General features: G+C 36.2%; 1 protein-coding gene across 2 annotated transcripts in view; it reads left to right on the forward strand.

Moving 5' to 3' along the window:
• Nucleotides 1-560: 560 nt before the first annotated feature.
• PLEKHS1 (pleckstrin homology domain containing S1) overlaps nucleotides 561-15,596 on the forward strand; it is a 33,813-nt gene continuing 18,777 nt past the window's right edge. For both annotated transcript variants that reach the window (XM_051981469.1, XM_051981468.1), the window contains exons 1-6: nucleotides 561-1,104; nucleotides 8,054-8,100; nucleotides 10,795-10,883; nucleotides 11,005-11,111; nucleotides 12,445-12,579; nucleotides 13,451-13,526. In XM_051981469.1, coding sequence (XP_051837429.1) covers nucleotides 8,073-8,100; nucleotides 10,795-10,883; nucleotides 11,005-11,111; nucleotides 12,445-12,579; nucleotides 13,451-13,526 — 435 coding nt within the window. In that variant the 5' untranslated portion in view covers nucleotides 561-1,104; nucleotides 8,054-8,072. The remainder of the gene's footprint in view (nucleotides 1,105-8,053; nucleotides 8,101-10,794; nucleotides 10,884-11,004; nucleotides 11,112-12,444; nucleotides 12,580-13,450; nucleotides 13,527-15,596) is intronic.

Here is a 15,596-nt window from a genome sequence, read left to right on the forward strand (position 1 = left end):
GAGGAGGATTATAAAAGGCCTCATGTAGAAAAGAGACAAAACTAAGTTTTGACCAAGGAATCTCAGAGGCAAGGAGAGTGTGTTCTAGGTATGGGACCCCGCCTGGACAAAGGGATAGAGGTGGAACCAATCAAAAGTGCAAGTTTGCTCATCCATAAAATGAGGGGATTGGACTAGAAAACTTGTGTCTGATTCCAAGTTTGGTGCTTTTCCCAAAACAACAGCCTGTCTTTTATACAAAAGATTAAATTTGGGAGAATGGGGCAGGAATGCACCATTTCAGTGCACCTGCCTGCAGAAAGCAAAGCAAACCCAGCCTTCAGATTACTTTAACACTCACCTAAATGCTTTTCAGATGCTCCAGAGATACCCAAACTATAGAACTTTTAAAAGCTGACGTTTTCTGTTGTCTGTGTGTCTTTCAGGATTACTAAAAAATACTATAGGAAATCATGCTTATCTCTGCTACCTTTTAATCCTGATGGAAATAATTCCATTGTGCAACAAAAACTTCCTGAAAACCATTAGAGGAATATATGGGTGTGGGTGTGTCCAGGACACAATCTCTCTAGGATTTTCCCCACCTTCTAACTTTCAGTTCTTACTACTTTCTCTAGTAGATCATGGAAAGAGTTAAAAACTCTTTTGTTTGAGGCTTTTGAAGGACAAGTGTTAAATGAAAGGAAGAAATCTCCATCAGAATAGTTCTGGTTGAAAGTTAAGACTGGGTGTGTAATCAGATTTGATTCAAAGAAGAAAAGAGAAGAAAAAAAAAAAAGACTGAGTGACTGCTTATTATTTTTATTTCTTTGGAACCAGAAGTTTTCAGGACATTCTTCAGAGTCACCTACTAAGCCAATACAGGGGGAAATCCCCTTGCTTTAACTTTATTTTCCTCTAACTCTTGGGATCAGAATAAATCTATAGGAAGGTGTTGGCTTGGGAAATTCCTTCGGACTCAGATTTCAGACATAGATAGTATTTAATCATTACTTCATTGCCCTTCTACATAGCAGTAGTTAAGAAGGATCTTTTAGAGAGCTCTGGAGACCTGGGGTCAAGTGGAATTTCCCAAGAACACCTACAACAGAAGCCCAGCTTCCAGTAAGTATTATTTTGGTGTGGGAGATTGGCTTGATTTCTCAACATAATATTCATGTGGAGACTCGAAATTCTTAAGGGTCAAGTAGCAACTGCCTGAAATTTGGAGATGGAATAGCTGAAGATGTGGGCATAGGGGAGCTGAATAACTGGTTTCAAAGATCTTAAAGTACCCTGAATGGAAGAAGGATTAGACTTGATCTGCTTGATCACTAAGGCCAGGAGGAAGGGACAGGAGTGTTAGAATGACAGGTTTCAGCTTGATGAAAGGAAAAAAAAAATGAAATGCCTGCTGTGGGAAGCTTAGAACTATTCAGAAGTAGAGAATGGTATCCTGGGAGGTAGTAGCTTCCTTCTCACTAAGAGTCTTCCAGCAAAAACTATATGTTCAATTTTCAGGAGTTTTGTGGAAGGGTTTCCTGATCAGATAGAGATTGTACTGCATGGTCTTTGAGGTCTTGTCCATTTCTTCAATTCAATGATTTTATAATATATTTGTCTTCAATAGTTTAGACTCTACAATCTTAGAGTAATCAATCTCCTTGATAACTTTTCAGTAACTCCTGGTGGATAAATAATGAATAATAATAATAAATAAATCAGAAGATAATTAGAAGTGGGATAAACCTTGAATGATAAATGTAAATCTATTGTAAATTATAGTCATGTAAAAGTAAAATTATTGATATGGGTCATATAAGTGCATGGAGGGAAGTATATGTATGTATTTTTATGGGGAGGGGCACATGTTGTCAATAAAAAGAAAGGTAAGCTTCCATTCTTCATTCCTAAAAAGGCATAGAAATATGGATATCTAGACCAGTAGCCTCCAAATTTTAAAAATTATAAACCATATCAGTTAAAAAAAATATTTGAACATACCAACTCCAGTATCATAATAACTAGCATTTAGATAGCATTTTCAGGTTTTCAAAGCCCTTTACAAATATTATCTCATTTTATCCTCACACCAGCCCTGGGAGGAAGATACTAACATTATCCCCATTCTATAGAAGAGAAAACTGAAACAGACAACAATTAAATGACTTGTCCAGAGTCACATAGCTAGTAAAGTATCTGAGACTGGATTCTGGATTTAAATTCAGTTCCTCCAGATTTCAGGATCAATGATCTATCTACTATGGCACATAGAGCAATATAATTCCTCTATTTTTTAAATTATATAGTATTATATTAATAATTGTGTATGTTATAAAACTCATTCAAATAATTGAAATCAGTTATTGAATAACATTTATTGAATAATATTGGATAATATGATCAGACCTGAAACTTTAAGATTAATTTGGTGACTTTGTAGCTGCCATTCCAGTGGGGAAAGTCTTGAGGTAAGAAGACCAGTTAGGAAACTATTGAAATAGTTTGGCTGATAGATGGTAAGGACCTGTACTTGAATAGTAGATACTAGGGGAGAGATGGGAATGAAGAGAAGAGATGTTCCAGAACTGAGGATAAGATTTTGCTACTGATTGGATTATGTAGGGTGAAGGAAAGTTAGCATAAGGAAGTAAGGAAGACACTAAATTTTAATCCTGAGTTATTGGAAAGATCATAATTGTTAGCATTTACATGATTTTTAAGATTCACAAAACACTTTACAAATGTTAACTCATTTAATCCCCACCACATCTCTGGGAGGTAGATATTATTATTATGCCTATTTTACAGATAGAGAAACTGAGTAAATAACAGCCAGGGAGACACAGCTAGTAATTGTATAAGACTAGATTTGAACTCAGGTCTTCCCGATTCCAATGCTCTGTTCATTGCTTCACCTAGCTGTCACCAAAGATGGTGGTCCCTTGGATAATGATAAGGAATTTTGATTAAATTTTTTTCTGTCCCACATAAATAAGAAGGTAAGGTGAAAAATAGTGGTCCTGTTCAAAAGTCATTGTCCTGATCCAGAGTCAGCCCACTGAGAGGTCCATATCACAGACAGAGGTGCTCTTCCAACTGACCCTTTTTTTTTTTTTTTTTTTTTACTATCACTAGTAAGTGTCTCATGTTTCAAACCTTTTTTTTTTTCTTTTCTTTTTTTTTTTTTTAAATTATAGCTTTTTTATTTACAAGTTATATGCATGGGTAATTTTACAGCATTGACAGTTGCAAAACCTTTTATTCCAACTTTTCCCCTCCTTCTCCCCACCTCCTCCCTCAGATGGCAGATTGACCAATATATGTTAAATATGTTAAAGTATAAGTTAAATACTATATAAGTATACATGTCCATACTGTTATTTTGCTGTACAAAAAGAGTCGAATTTTGAAATCGTGTACAATTAGCCTGTGAAGGAAATAAAAAATGCAGGCGGACAAAAGTAGAGGGATTGGGAATTCTATGTAGTGGTTCTTGGTCATCTCCCAGAGTTCTTTCACCGGGTGTAGCTGGTTCAATTCATTACTGCTCTATTGGAACTGATTTAGTTCATCTCATTGTTGAAGATGGCCATATCCATCAGAATTGATCATCATATAGTATTGTTGTTGAAGTATGTAATGATCTCCTGGTCCTGTTCATTTCACTCAGCATCAGTTCATTTAAGTCTCTCCAGGCCTTTCTGAAATCATCCTGCTGGTCATTTCTTAAAGAATATTCCATAACATTCATATCCCACAATTTACCCAGCCATTCTCCAGTTGATGGGCATCCACTCAGTTTCCAGTTTCTGGCCACTACAAACAGGGCTGCCACAAACATTCTTGCACATACAGGTCCCTTTCCCTCCTTTAAGCTGTCTTTGGGATATAAGCCCAGTAGAACCATGTTTCAAACCTTGAGATTATTTCCTCTCCTTCACTTCTTGAATCAAGAAATAACCAAATCCTATAATTCCACCAACACCCTCTCTCTTGTCCCACTGGGTCCCCCCACTACACCCCTTCATCACACCTCTATTTAACATGTCTTCCTGCTTCTACTCTCTGCTCCCACCGAATATTCCTGTCAGACTTTTTTTTCTTTTCTTTTTTTTTTTTTTAAATTATAGCTTTTTTATTTACAAGTTATATGCATGGGTAATTTTACAGCATTGACAGTTGCAAAACCTTTTATTCCAACTTTTCCCCTCCTTCTCCCCACCTCCTCCCTCAGATGGCAGATTGACCAATATATGTTAAATATGTTAAAGTATAAGTTAAATACTATATAAGTATACATGTCCATACTGTTATTTTGCTGTACAAAAAGAGTCGAATTTTGAAATCGTGTACAATTAGCCTGTGAAGGAAATAAAAAATGCAGGCGGACAAAAGTAGAGGGATTGGGAATTCTATGTAGTGGTTCTTGGTCATCTCCCAGAGTTCTTTCACCGGGTGTAGCTGGTTCAATTCATTACTGCTCTATTGGAACTGATTTAGTTCATCTCATTGTTGAAGATGGCCATATCCATCAGAATTGATCATCATATAGTATTGTTGTTGAAGTATGTAATGATCTCCTGGTCCTGTTCATTTCACTCAGCATCAGTTCATTTAAGTCTCTCCAGGCCTTTCTGAAATCATCCTGCTGGTCATTTCTTAAAGAATATTCCATAACATTCATATCCCACAATTTACCCAGCCATTCTCCAGTTGATGGGCATCCACTCAGTTTCCAGTTTCTGGCCACTACAAACAGGGCTGCCACAAACATTCTTGCACATACAGGTCCCTTTCCCTCCTTTAAGCTGTCTTTGGGATATAAGCCCAGTAGAACCATGTTTCAAACCTTGAGATTATTTCCTCTCCTTCACTTCTTGAATCAAGAAATAACCAAATCCTATAATTCCACCAACACCCTCTCTCTTGTCCCACTGGGTCCCCCCACTACACCCCTTCATCACACCTCTATTTAACATGTCTTCCTGCTTCTACTCTCTGCTCCCACCGAATATTCCTGTCAGACTATTTTTTCTTTTTCTTTTTTTTTTAATTTTTATTTAATGATTACTTTATATTGACAACATTATCCCTTGCACTCGTTTCTTTTCTGATTTTTTTCCCCTCCCTCCCTCCACCCCCTCCCCTAGATGGCAAGCAGTCCTTTATATGTTGGATATGTTGCAGTATATCCTAGATACAATATATGTTTGCAGAACCAAACAGTTCTCTTGTTGCATAGGGAGAATTGGATTCAGAAGGTATAAATAACCCGGGAAGAAAAACAAAAATGCAGATAGTTCACATTCGTTTCCCAGTGTTCTTTCTTTGGGTGTAGCTGCTTTTGTCCGTCATTTATCAATTGAAACTTAGGTCTCTTTGTCAAAGAAATCCACTTCCATCAAAATATGTCCTCATACAATATCGTTGTTGAAGTGTATAATGCTGGTCCATCAGAATTGATCATCATATAGTATTGTTGTTGAAGTATGTAATGATCTCCTGGTTCTGCTCATTTCACTTAGCATCAGTTCATGTAACAGACTATTTTTTCTTGTACCCAAATCTGATCACATCCCTCCTCTGCTCAGAGATCTTTAGGAGGTCCCTCCCATCTGCTGAATAAAATTTCAATTCCTTTGCCAGGCATTCAACAACCTGTCTGGACTTTACTCAGATTCATAATTAGGGTGGGACCATTGGAGCTTTTCCCCATCTGGGAGGATATTTAGGACCTGTTGGTTACTTTTTGTAGCAGAGTCAAGTGAAAGAAACGTGATCTCACATGTTGGCTGAGGAATGAGGAACAGGAAGGATAACTTCATTTTATTGACTTCCTCCACCTCTCATTCCATCCCATAAATCCTCGATCTGCATTAATCTATTCTTGGGTCACAACCTGCCCCTTCCTCTTTTTTCTGCCCTTTCCTCTCTTCCTGCACAGTACAAATAAGCTCCCTCCTTCTCTTCCAATTTATTAAGGATGGGGGACAATCCCCTTTCCTTGTGAGGAAGGGAGGAAGATTCTCAAGGGGAATAGAGAAGAACATGGGACTTTTAAATCCTTTACTTGGAAAAGGAAAGCTCAAGATTAAATCCTTCTAGTTCTGATGTCCTATTTTCTAAGCGGGTACAGGAAGGAACTCCCCCTCCTACTCCACTGAATTTGTCTTAATTACTTCTTGTATCATTTTCATATTATGAATTACAGAATCTAATTGAGGTCTACTTAATTTCTCTTTGCCCCAATTAATTCTGCTTGCCACATGGCTGGAATGTATTCCCCTCCTTATTTCTGCCTTATAGAACCCATCTCTTCCTTTCAGCTATAGCTCAGGTACCACTTTCTTCTTGAAGCCTGCCCTGATTCTCACAGCTGCTTGCCCTCACCTCCCTCTGCAAATTACTTTGTATTTCACTGTTTTGTATATATTCCTCTTTTTGCCTGCTGAATTTCTAACCATCCTTTAAAACCTGACACAAAACCACTTCCTCCGTAAGGCCTGGTTCTACAGCTAATAAAAAACTTGTTCCCTCTTTAAAGCTCCTATAAAACTTTCATTTTGCAGCTCTCTGATGTACTTATCTTTGTCATCACAGACCTAGATCTGGGGGGAGGAGAACTTAGATTTCATCTAATCCAAATTCCACATTTTATAGATAGTAAATGAAATGACCTAATAGTACATATTACAGTTACCTCTGTGTTTTATCCATTTTCCTACCCGACTATAATTAAATTCAAATTAGCAAACATTTATTAATTCTTGTGGTATATGAGGCACTGTATTGGGAAATATGGATATATAACCTAAAATTAAATTCTTCTTGGAACTGACATTCTGTTGATGTCAATAGGAATTCAATGAATTAACTTCAAAAGCTATGCTGACTTCAATGGTCAAATTAAGAAGAGCTTAAGTTTAGAAATTTAGCAGTGTATAAATCAACAATTCTATACTGTTATTGTTGTTAAGTTGTGTACAATTTGAAGGTTTTCTTGACAAAGATGCTGGACTGGTTTGTCATTTCCTTCTCCAGCCATTTTACAGATGAGGAAGCTGAGGCAAAAAGGATTAAGTGACTTGCCCAGGGTCACAAGTGACTGAAGCCCATATTTGAACTCAGCTCCTCCTAACTCCAGGGAGAGAACTCTATCCACTGCACCACTTAACTGCCCCTCTGGACTCTATAAATTACATTTTAAAACAAACTATTATTGATATCTTTTTCTTTTATATCTCCTAACTTTCTCTAAGTGCTAGTAGGTGCTTAGTAAATGCTTATTGACTGACTGATTCTTTTAAAATAATTTCACAACTGCTATTCCTCCTTCATATTTTTAAAGGGGAAAAAGGAAGAAGGAGAGGAAGAAGAAAAAAATCATAAAACTTATCTATTCGTCAAAAAAGTCTTAAATTATATGCAATTTTTCACATCTATGGACCTCTTACTCTTCCTTCCCCAAAAAGGTATTTTCTCAAAACTCTTCTTTTAGGCTCTGCAATTCTACAATGTTCAATTTCAATTTATTTTACATTAATATCTGAAAGGGCTAAGTTCTATGGAGGTGGGGACTGTGTCTTCTCTAAATGTTTTATCTCTTCAAGAGCCAATAACACTAATGGAGACCACAGTAGGTGCTAAAATAAATTTGCTGAATATTATTGGATCTAAACCTCTTCCCTGTTTCATGTCAACTTTCAGTATCACAGATTCTTCCAGGGGGGCAAGAGCCCAAGAACCACTTAAAAATCAGTAACAGATAATATGTCCTGCAGAGAATAACTCTGGTAATAATCTCATATACACCTGCAAAATACGATTGTCTTTACCAATTTACTGGATGTTTCCTGGGTACAGTTGCTTTTGATCTGTCTTGGGGCAGAAAGTAAAAACCCTGTTTTTCTCATAACTTGACTCACACCCTATTTGTCTAGCATTCTTGTAATAGCTATCATTGGCCTCTTCATCACACCAGCATATTATTATTAGCTGGCTAATCAGTGACATGAATTGTTTATTGTTCAGTGACTAAATAAATCAAGGTTTGTGTATTTTTTTTTGACAGGTTGGAGGAGGCATTTGCAATGGCTTCCAAATCTGAAGCTTACTCAGGTAAGAAATTGATGCTATCTCAAAAAGAAAAAAAAAAGAAATTTTTTATCGGAAAAAAAAATTTTAATCAATTTAATTAGAAAGAATCCAGTTTTGGTTTTAGCAACAGGAAATATTCTTATTGAAGATTCTCCTCTAGTGAGAAGCAGCCACTGCTTTCAGCTGATTTCCTTTCCTTCCTCTTAAGGTGGACAATTGGAATGCAAACTCCTCAGAGGTCAGGGACTGTTTGTTTTTGTTCCCCTAGTGCATACTGAAAATGACTGGCATACAGTAGGAACTTAATGAATACTTCTTGAATTAAATTGGAGCTATAAATCTTCTTCTCAGACAAGATTTCTTGGACCATTTTTTTCCATTTGATGTTTGGGGAATACCTGAGACAGATGGCCTTCAGGATAAAATTTTTATTTCTAAACAGATAAAGCAACATAAAAGCCAAGGAAAGGGCTTATGAGGACCAGAAAAGTAGCCCGTTATGAATATAGGATCATCAGATTCTCTTTCTAGACCTGAGAGAGACCTTAGAGGTCATCTAGGATTTCAGGATTTATGGTCAGGATGGCACTGATTGCACCATCCACACTTCTCTTATCTATATAGCTCAATGAAATATCAAGTAGAGAAGGAGGGTTGAAGATGGAAGAAGTACTTCTATAAGATAGATAGAATCATCTCAGAAAGGCCAGGGTTCAAATAAGGCCTCAGACACTTAACTAGCTGTGTGGTCACAGTCAAGTCACTTAACTTTGATTTGCTTTACTCCACTGGAAAAGGAAATATCAATTCACTCCAATATCCTTGCCAAGAAAATCCCAGGAGCCATGAAGAGTCTGAACAACGACTGAATGATTCAACAACAATGATCCTCAGTAGAATGCTCTTCCCATACCCTGTGGATTCTAATGTCTTATCATTATTGATTATTTACTATTTATCCTGCATTTGCATGTTATCTCCCCCATTAGACAAGGAGTTGCTTAAGAGCAGAGACTGTATTTTGCCATTCTTGTATCCCCAGAATTTAGCACAGTGTCTGATATATAGTAGATGATTAATAAATACTTAATGACTAACCAATTCTCTTAATAGTCTGTGCCCAGAACATTGCTAGGGATAGCAATACCTATCTCTAAAATAATAGCATTAGAAGATACAAGACAGCTCCAATAAATTATGTGATGTGAGAGAAAGCATTTCTATTTAAGAGAAGGGGAAATCATAGAAAGAGAATTCCTGATTGGTGTTTATGGTATTTAAGCTTGGTCTTAAAGAATGGATGGGATTTCAACAGGTGAAGGTCATCATGTAAGTGATAGAAAGGTCATTCCAAATACAGGAAATAATTTGAGCAAAGGCAGAAGTAAATATGTTAATTATGTACAAGTGATGGTGAGTAATATAAGTCACCTTGAAACATAGCATATGTGGAAAGGATGAAGAGGAAAGGCACCATATTGTGCAGGACTTTAAAGGCCAACCAAAGAGTTGGACTTTATTCGATAAACAGTGGGGAGGGTTTTGGACAAAGGAGTTAAATGATCATATCTGTGCATAAGGAAGATTAATCTAACTGTAAGGTTGAAAAGAATGGAGTGATGAAAACCAATTAAAAAGTTGTGTGAGGAGTCCATAACAAACTCTCTACATTTGCAAAAGAAACTTTGTTAAAGGCAAGTTAATAAATTTATTAAGGATTAATTGTTCACTACAGATAATATCCAAAAGTGATGTAGGGAAAACTAGATCTGGAGGAAGGGTGACATTCCCTTTAAAATATCATTACTTCCCCTCTTGCTGTATATACTATCTAAGTAACTCATTCCTATGATAAGAACTGAGGTGCTAAGTGTAGAGTCATTCATTTTGGTGAGTAAGTGGTCAAGAGCAAGGAAGCCCTTTCTGAATTTTTCCATGGGAATCCAGACTTGGTTAATAAGGGAGGGAGTGGGGAAGGGGACCTTAATAGCTGTCATTTGCCCTGTCCTGAGGGCTTCATTTAATAAAAGAGTTCAGTTCTTTAATGAAGATTTTTTTTCTCAAATTGAAAAATAAAACAAAAAACAAAAACCAGCAAAAATCACAACCAACATGTACAAAAGAAACCAATTCCTTTTCATTTCAAATTTGAAAAGATTCTGCATTCCAATCTTAAAAGGCAGATGGTAATTTAATTTGATTTTTGTTTTGTTTTGTTTTGTTTTTTGGAAGGTAGATAAAGTGGAAGGTGGATATTATTATTGGAGGTTTTGTGGGGTTTTTTTTAAGACAGTAGGCAAAGAAGAACAGATCAAGTTTGTGCTTCAGTGGCTAATAATATAACAGAAACAGGAATAAAGCCTTGTTCTGTCTGGAGAGCCAGCACCAGTGAGTCAGAAATGCAAAAGAAAAAGAATAAATAAGAGCTTTTCAGCAATCAGAATAAAACCAATCTATTACTGCTAATCTCATATGTGACTTTTCTCTCCACTGAGTTATTATAAGTTTGATGTTTAGGGATGTGTTGTAATTGTTTTGTTGTTGTTGTTGTTGATGTTTGTGGGGTATAGTGAAGGCATTTCTCTCCAGAACTGAGTCACTTGCAGACCTTGAGTAGATTAAACAAAATGCTTTTCAACTAAACAAGCTCTTTTCATAGATTGACCAGGAACAAATTAAGTAATAGTTCTATTCATCTTTTATTGTTGTTATCAGGCAAACAAGTGCCATTTTATTATGAAAATGAAGTCTGCAGACAAGCCCACTTTATTAAATCACCACCTCCTCAGCTTTTTTCCTCCCAGGTATGGTATTCAATACAATTTAGCAATCCTCCCACAGTCTTCATAAGCATTTTCTGCTTCCACTCCCCCAACATCTCACAGAGATTTAAAACTGTTTTTTTTTTTTTTTTTAATTGTACAGGCTTCCTGGAAAAATCGGTTTTTTGTCCTGTCAAAAAATGAGAAAAATTGCTACAGTCTTCAGTATTTTAAAGATCATCACTGCCAGGGTTCCATTGAAATTAATCAGTAGGTATAATTTTTATCAACTTCAGATCCTGAAAAATCAAAGTGACTTCATATAAATAGTGAATTTAAGCAATTGATCTAACAAAGCAAACCAATGGTTTTGAACAAAAGGTGACTCTTGTCACTGGAAGACAGCTAAGTTTGAACTCTGAAAAAGAGATGCACAGGGTTTTATTTCACATTCCAGATAATTTAGTTGTTAAAGTCCAAGTAACAAGAGTTGAACAAGTTTTTTGTGTGTTTGTGTGTGTACAGATGTGTTTCCTCCTGAATAGATAATATTTGGGTATGTCATAACAGGAAGGTGAAAGGATCATTTCATCTATGCAGAACTTTGTTGCTCAAATGAGTCATTAAGAAAACATATTAGATTACATCATCTCTTCTCATATTAACTAACAGCTCAAGAGATAGCAGAGAAAAGGCTTAAGATACTCTACTAGGAATCCAGGAACTAAACCAGAATGAAGTCCAAATTAATACATACACCATACTTTTCCCAATTTTGCATGAACCAAACCCAAATATTAATGCAACTACTAGATTATAAATGAAAGAAATTTAAAATTATAAATGGAAAAAAATAATTTTTAATCAGTTAGTGCATAAGTCTGAACCCGAACCAAATTTAATTTTTAAGACTACCAAATCCTTAGGTAACACAGTGGACAGAGTGCTGGGCTTGGAATGAGGCAAATTTGTTTTCCTGATTCAAATCTGGCCTCAGATACTTAATAACTATGTCACCCTGGGTAAGGCAGTTAGCTCTGTTTGTCTCAGTTTCCTTATCTGTAAAAATAAGCTGGAGGAGAAAAAAACCCCTCCAATATCTTTGCTATGAAAGTTCTAAATGGGATGACAGGAGTTGGACATAACTGAAATGATTGAACAACAACTGCAAAACCTAAAATCATCATTGAAATATTCTTTGAAGTATAATAGATATCATATTAGAAACTTTACTTTCTACTTAACTCCAAGAGATATTTCATACTTTTTGATTCCCTACATAAAATTATAGACCATTCCCAACCTCTCCCCCCTCCCAGTTTTTTATTAAATTATTTCAATAGGATATGTCATGGAGTTTTGGATACTGAGCTGAACTTGGAGGTCAGGAAGACCTGGATAAGAATACTACCTCACATTAACTGTCTTACACTGAGAAAGTCACTAAACTTTTTCCAGCCTCTATTTCTTGATATCTAAAATGGGAATTATATCTATGGTACCTATTGTACAGGATCGTCTTGAGGACCAATGAGATCATTTGGGGGTGCTTTGCAAATCTTAGAGCACTAGTTAAGTTCCTGCTATTATCATCACTCAACAGAATTTCCAGTATACAAGTTGGAATCAGTAACCATGAGAAAATGGCATCAGTCCAAAAGATGTTTAAATGCTTACCTGATGAGGTGATGTCCATTATAACCCCTAAAAGGGATTACTTTCTCATTGGCAAAGACTGGTGAGTAGTAGAATGAAAAAAAATTTCTTTTCTATAATTTTTCTGTTCTTCCTTTATAATTTAATCTGAAACCAATACAGCAAGCAACAACCCCAAATATCATAGCACACACTTAAAAATGTTTCTTGAATTGAAGATTATGTCAATAGAGTCTATCCTTTGTGAAGAAATTCAAAAGCAAGATCTTGCTTTTGAAAAAACCTGTATTCCAACAAGGAGTCTCACAAAAAGATATAAGTTAAGGGCTAGTAATTTTTATTTCAAAAAGATTTATCACTTAATGAAAAGGGTTTCTTTCAGAGTACATGCTGAATAGACTACTTATTGATTATTTGAAAATTGACAGAAAAATTGGGAAACAGCAAGAAATAGACAAGAACTTTAAAATATTAAGCATCAGAAGCAATTTGGTCAGGATCAAGGTGAAAATGAGACTTCTCTGAAGTTTTCATTGAAGCAAGTAGAAAACAAAATACAAGTTACAGAAATTCAACAAACTTTTTAGGACATACTATCTCATACAATATGGGTAGTTTATGCAAAAGCACAGGCAGGTTAACTACATGCTCAGAAGCACAAAAGAAAAGCCATTAAAAACTTTTATATCATTGTTGTTATTATTTCACATGTTCCTTTTCATTTTTATCTACTGTCCTCAAAGAGGCAACAAAAGGATTCATCTTTAAAAGGAAGGGTAGAGAAAACAAGTATAAAGAGAAGGGAATTCTAGGGCCAGATAGATATTGAAAAACAAAATCTTACTTCCTTGCTAATGTTCCCTGGGCTTTTCTAACTTCAAATAGCAGAATCCTGGTTCAAAAGAAATCCAACCACTATTGCTCACCATTAAAACTTTAATTTCCATCAATAGGAGGACAATTGAAGACTGGGTCTCCTTCATATCATCATCCTGCCTAGATCTGAAAGTCACTCATCTGAATGCAAAGGTGATATTCCTTTACTAATAATGCAATAGCCTATCGAAGCCTAATCTTTCAGAAATAAACAATAGAGCTTTCTTCTTGTTCTTCTTGTCTTCCTTTTCCTCCTCTTTGTCCTCCTTGTCCTTTCTCCTCCTCCTCCTCTTCTTGTTCTTCTTGTTCTTCTTCTTGTTCTGTTTTTCTTTTTCCTCTTCTTCCTCTTTCTTCTTCTTTTTCTTCTTCTTCTGATATAAGGGCCTATATTTTTTTTTCCCCTTTGAGATAAGGAGAAAGATTTTCCTATTTGTCAGAAGAGCTAGATTACACATAATTTAAATTTTTATTACTGGGGGAGGAGGGGAAGTGACAAGTCTTAAAATGCACTATTTTTAATAGCCGGAGCCTTTGAATTTTCTCTCATTATTATTCACAATAGCTTCCTTCTTCATAACTAAATTGAGAATTTTTTTTGATAAAAAACAAACCAACAAACCAAAAAACATTACTTGGTTTTTATATTTGTACTTAGTCATTTCAATTAAACAACTTTTTAAATTCATTTGATATGGCTCTTACTTAACTAATGTAAGAATTTTGAAGGAAAGCTACCCCTGACAGATCAGAGAAATGGCCCAATTTAACTCAAATTTTAGGATTTCTCTTTTTTTTATTCTTTTACATATTGGATCTTTGTGGTGAGCTTTTTCTTCTAGCCCGGTTAGCTTAGAGGCCTATCTCTCTGCTTGGTTCCAAGAGCTCTCTCCGAATGTCACCAAATCCAAAGGTCTGGTCCTTCAGCCTCTGCCTCTGCTTTCTTCAGCCTCCAGCCAGCTCCAACTCTTCATGTCATTCCGCTGAAATCTCGACTTGTAGCGTCTTCACTCTCCCCAGAACTCTCCGACTGGCCCATTGGCCTATTTATGCTCCTTCCAGAGAGAGGGATTATGGGTAGTTCTACTTAGTACCTTGTTTCAGGTTCTGCCCAAAACATCTTCTTGTAAGATTAGATCAACTCTAATTAGTTAGCAGTTAGTAAGGATTCCAACATCTCCCCCTTTCTTTTGTTTTAAAACATAGGGGGTTTCTGAGGGGGTACACATAAATCCATCAATATGGGCCAGAACTTTGTAACAGATATACATGGTATACATAAATCCATCAATATGGGAGGCATTATACATAATTTACATAAGTACATAGCAATATAACACAGGCTAGTAGTAATGTAACAACATGAATCAACCTAAAAATTTACACATGTCCATAAGTCCTAGAAACAGTCCAATAGGATTCCATTGTCTATTAGTTCATGTGCCAGGAATCCAATAGTTCCTGTAAGCCCTGAAGTACTGCAAAAGTCTCATCAACAATTTTTCACCTCAGGGAACCCAATGATTCTTGCTGGTTTTTCAAGAAGTAAAACAGTTTCATCTTGTGTTAAGAAATCCAATGATTCCTGAAGCTTTTAAAAGTCTTTTTAACAGTTTCATAGTCAGCCATCTGATTCTTTCTCCATCTGTGGAAATATAAGCAGATCCTCTTCCCCAAGCAGTTAATCTAATTCCCTTCTATTTACCAAATTTGGGATTTCTCCTCATCATCTGGTAATTACATTGGAGCTGTTTGCATTGGATATTGTCTTGTTGTCTTAAAAGGCCTGTATTCTTCCCAACTGTAATCCTGATTGCTTTTCTGTTGGTTGATGACATCAGAGTTCTGAATTTCTAAAGTCTCTCTGGGTGTAACCTCAGCTGCTATCATGCCCCACCTATCCTTTGATTGATACTTTGGAGCTGGGCTTTGCCTCTCCTTCCTCTGGGTCAATATACATTTAGAGGCCCAATGAAAGCCTCGGTTACATTTTGGACATGGGGTTTTGGGTTTTCTCTCACCCTGTCTTCTCACTCTATCTCCATATCTACAATGAGCTCTCAAATGTCCAATTTTTCTGCACTGAAAACATCGACGAGTTTCTCTAGAATTCCTCTGCCAAGAAGGACCTTGTCTTTCCATGTTCATCATAGTCTGGGCATAATAAGCATTTGTGCCCACTGTGGCACAGCGTCTAATGATTTCTTCTAAAGGAGCATTTTTGTC

Source organism: Antechinus flavipes, chromosome 2, assembly GCF_016432865.1.
Source record: "Antechinus flavipes isolate AdamAnt ecotype Samford, QLD, Australia chromosome 2, AdamAnt_v2, whole genome shotgun sequence".
Lineage (NCBI taxonomy): Eukaryota > Metazoa > Chordata > Mammalia > Dasyuromorphia > Dasyuridae > Antechinus > Antechinus flavipes.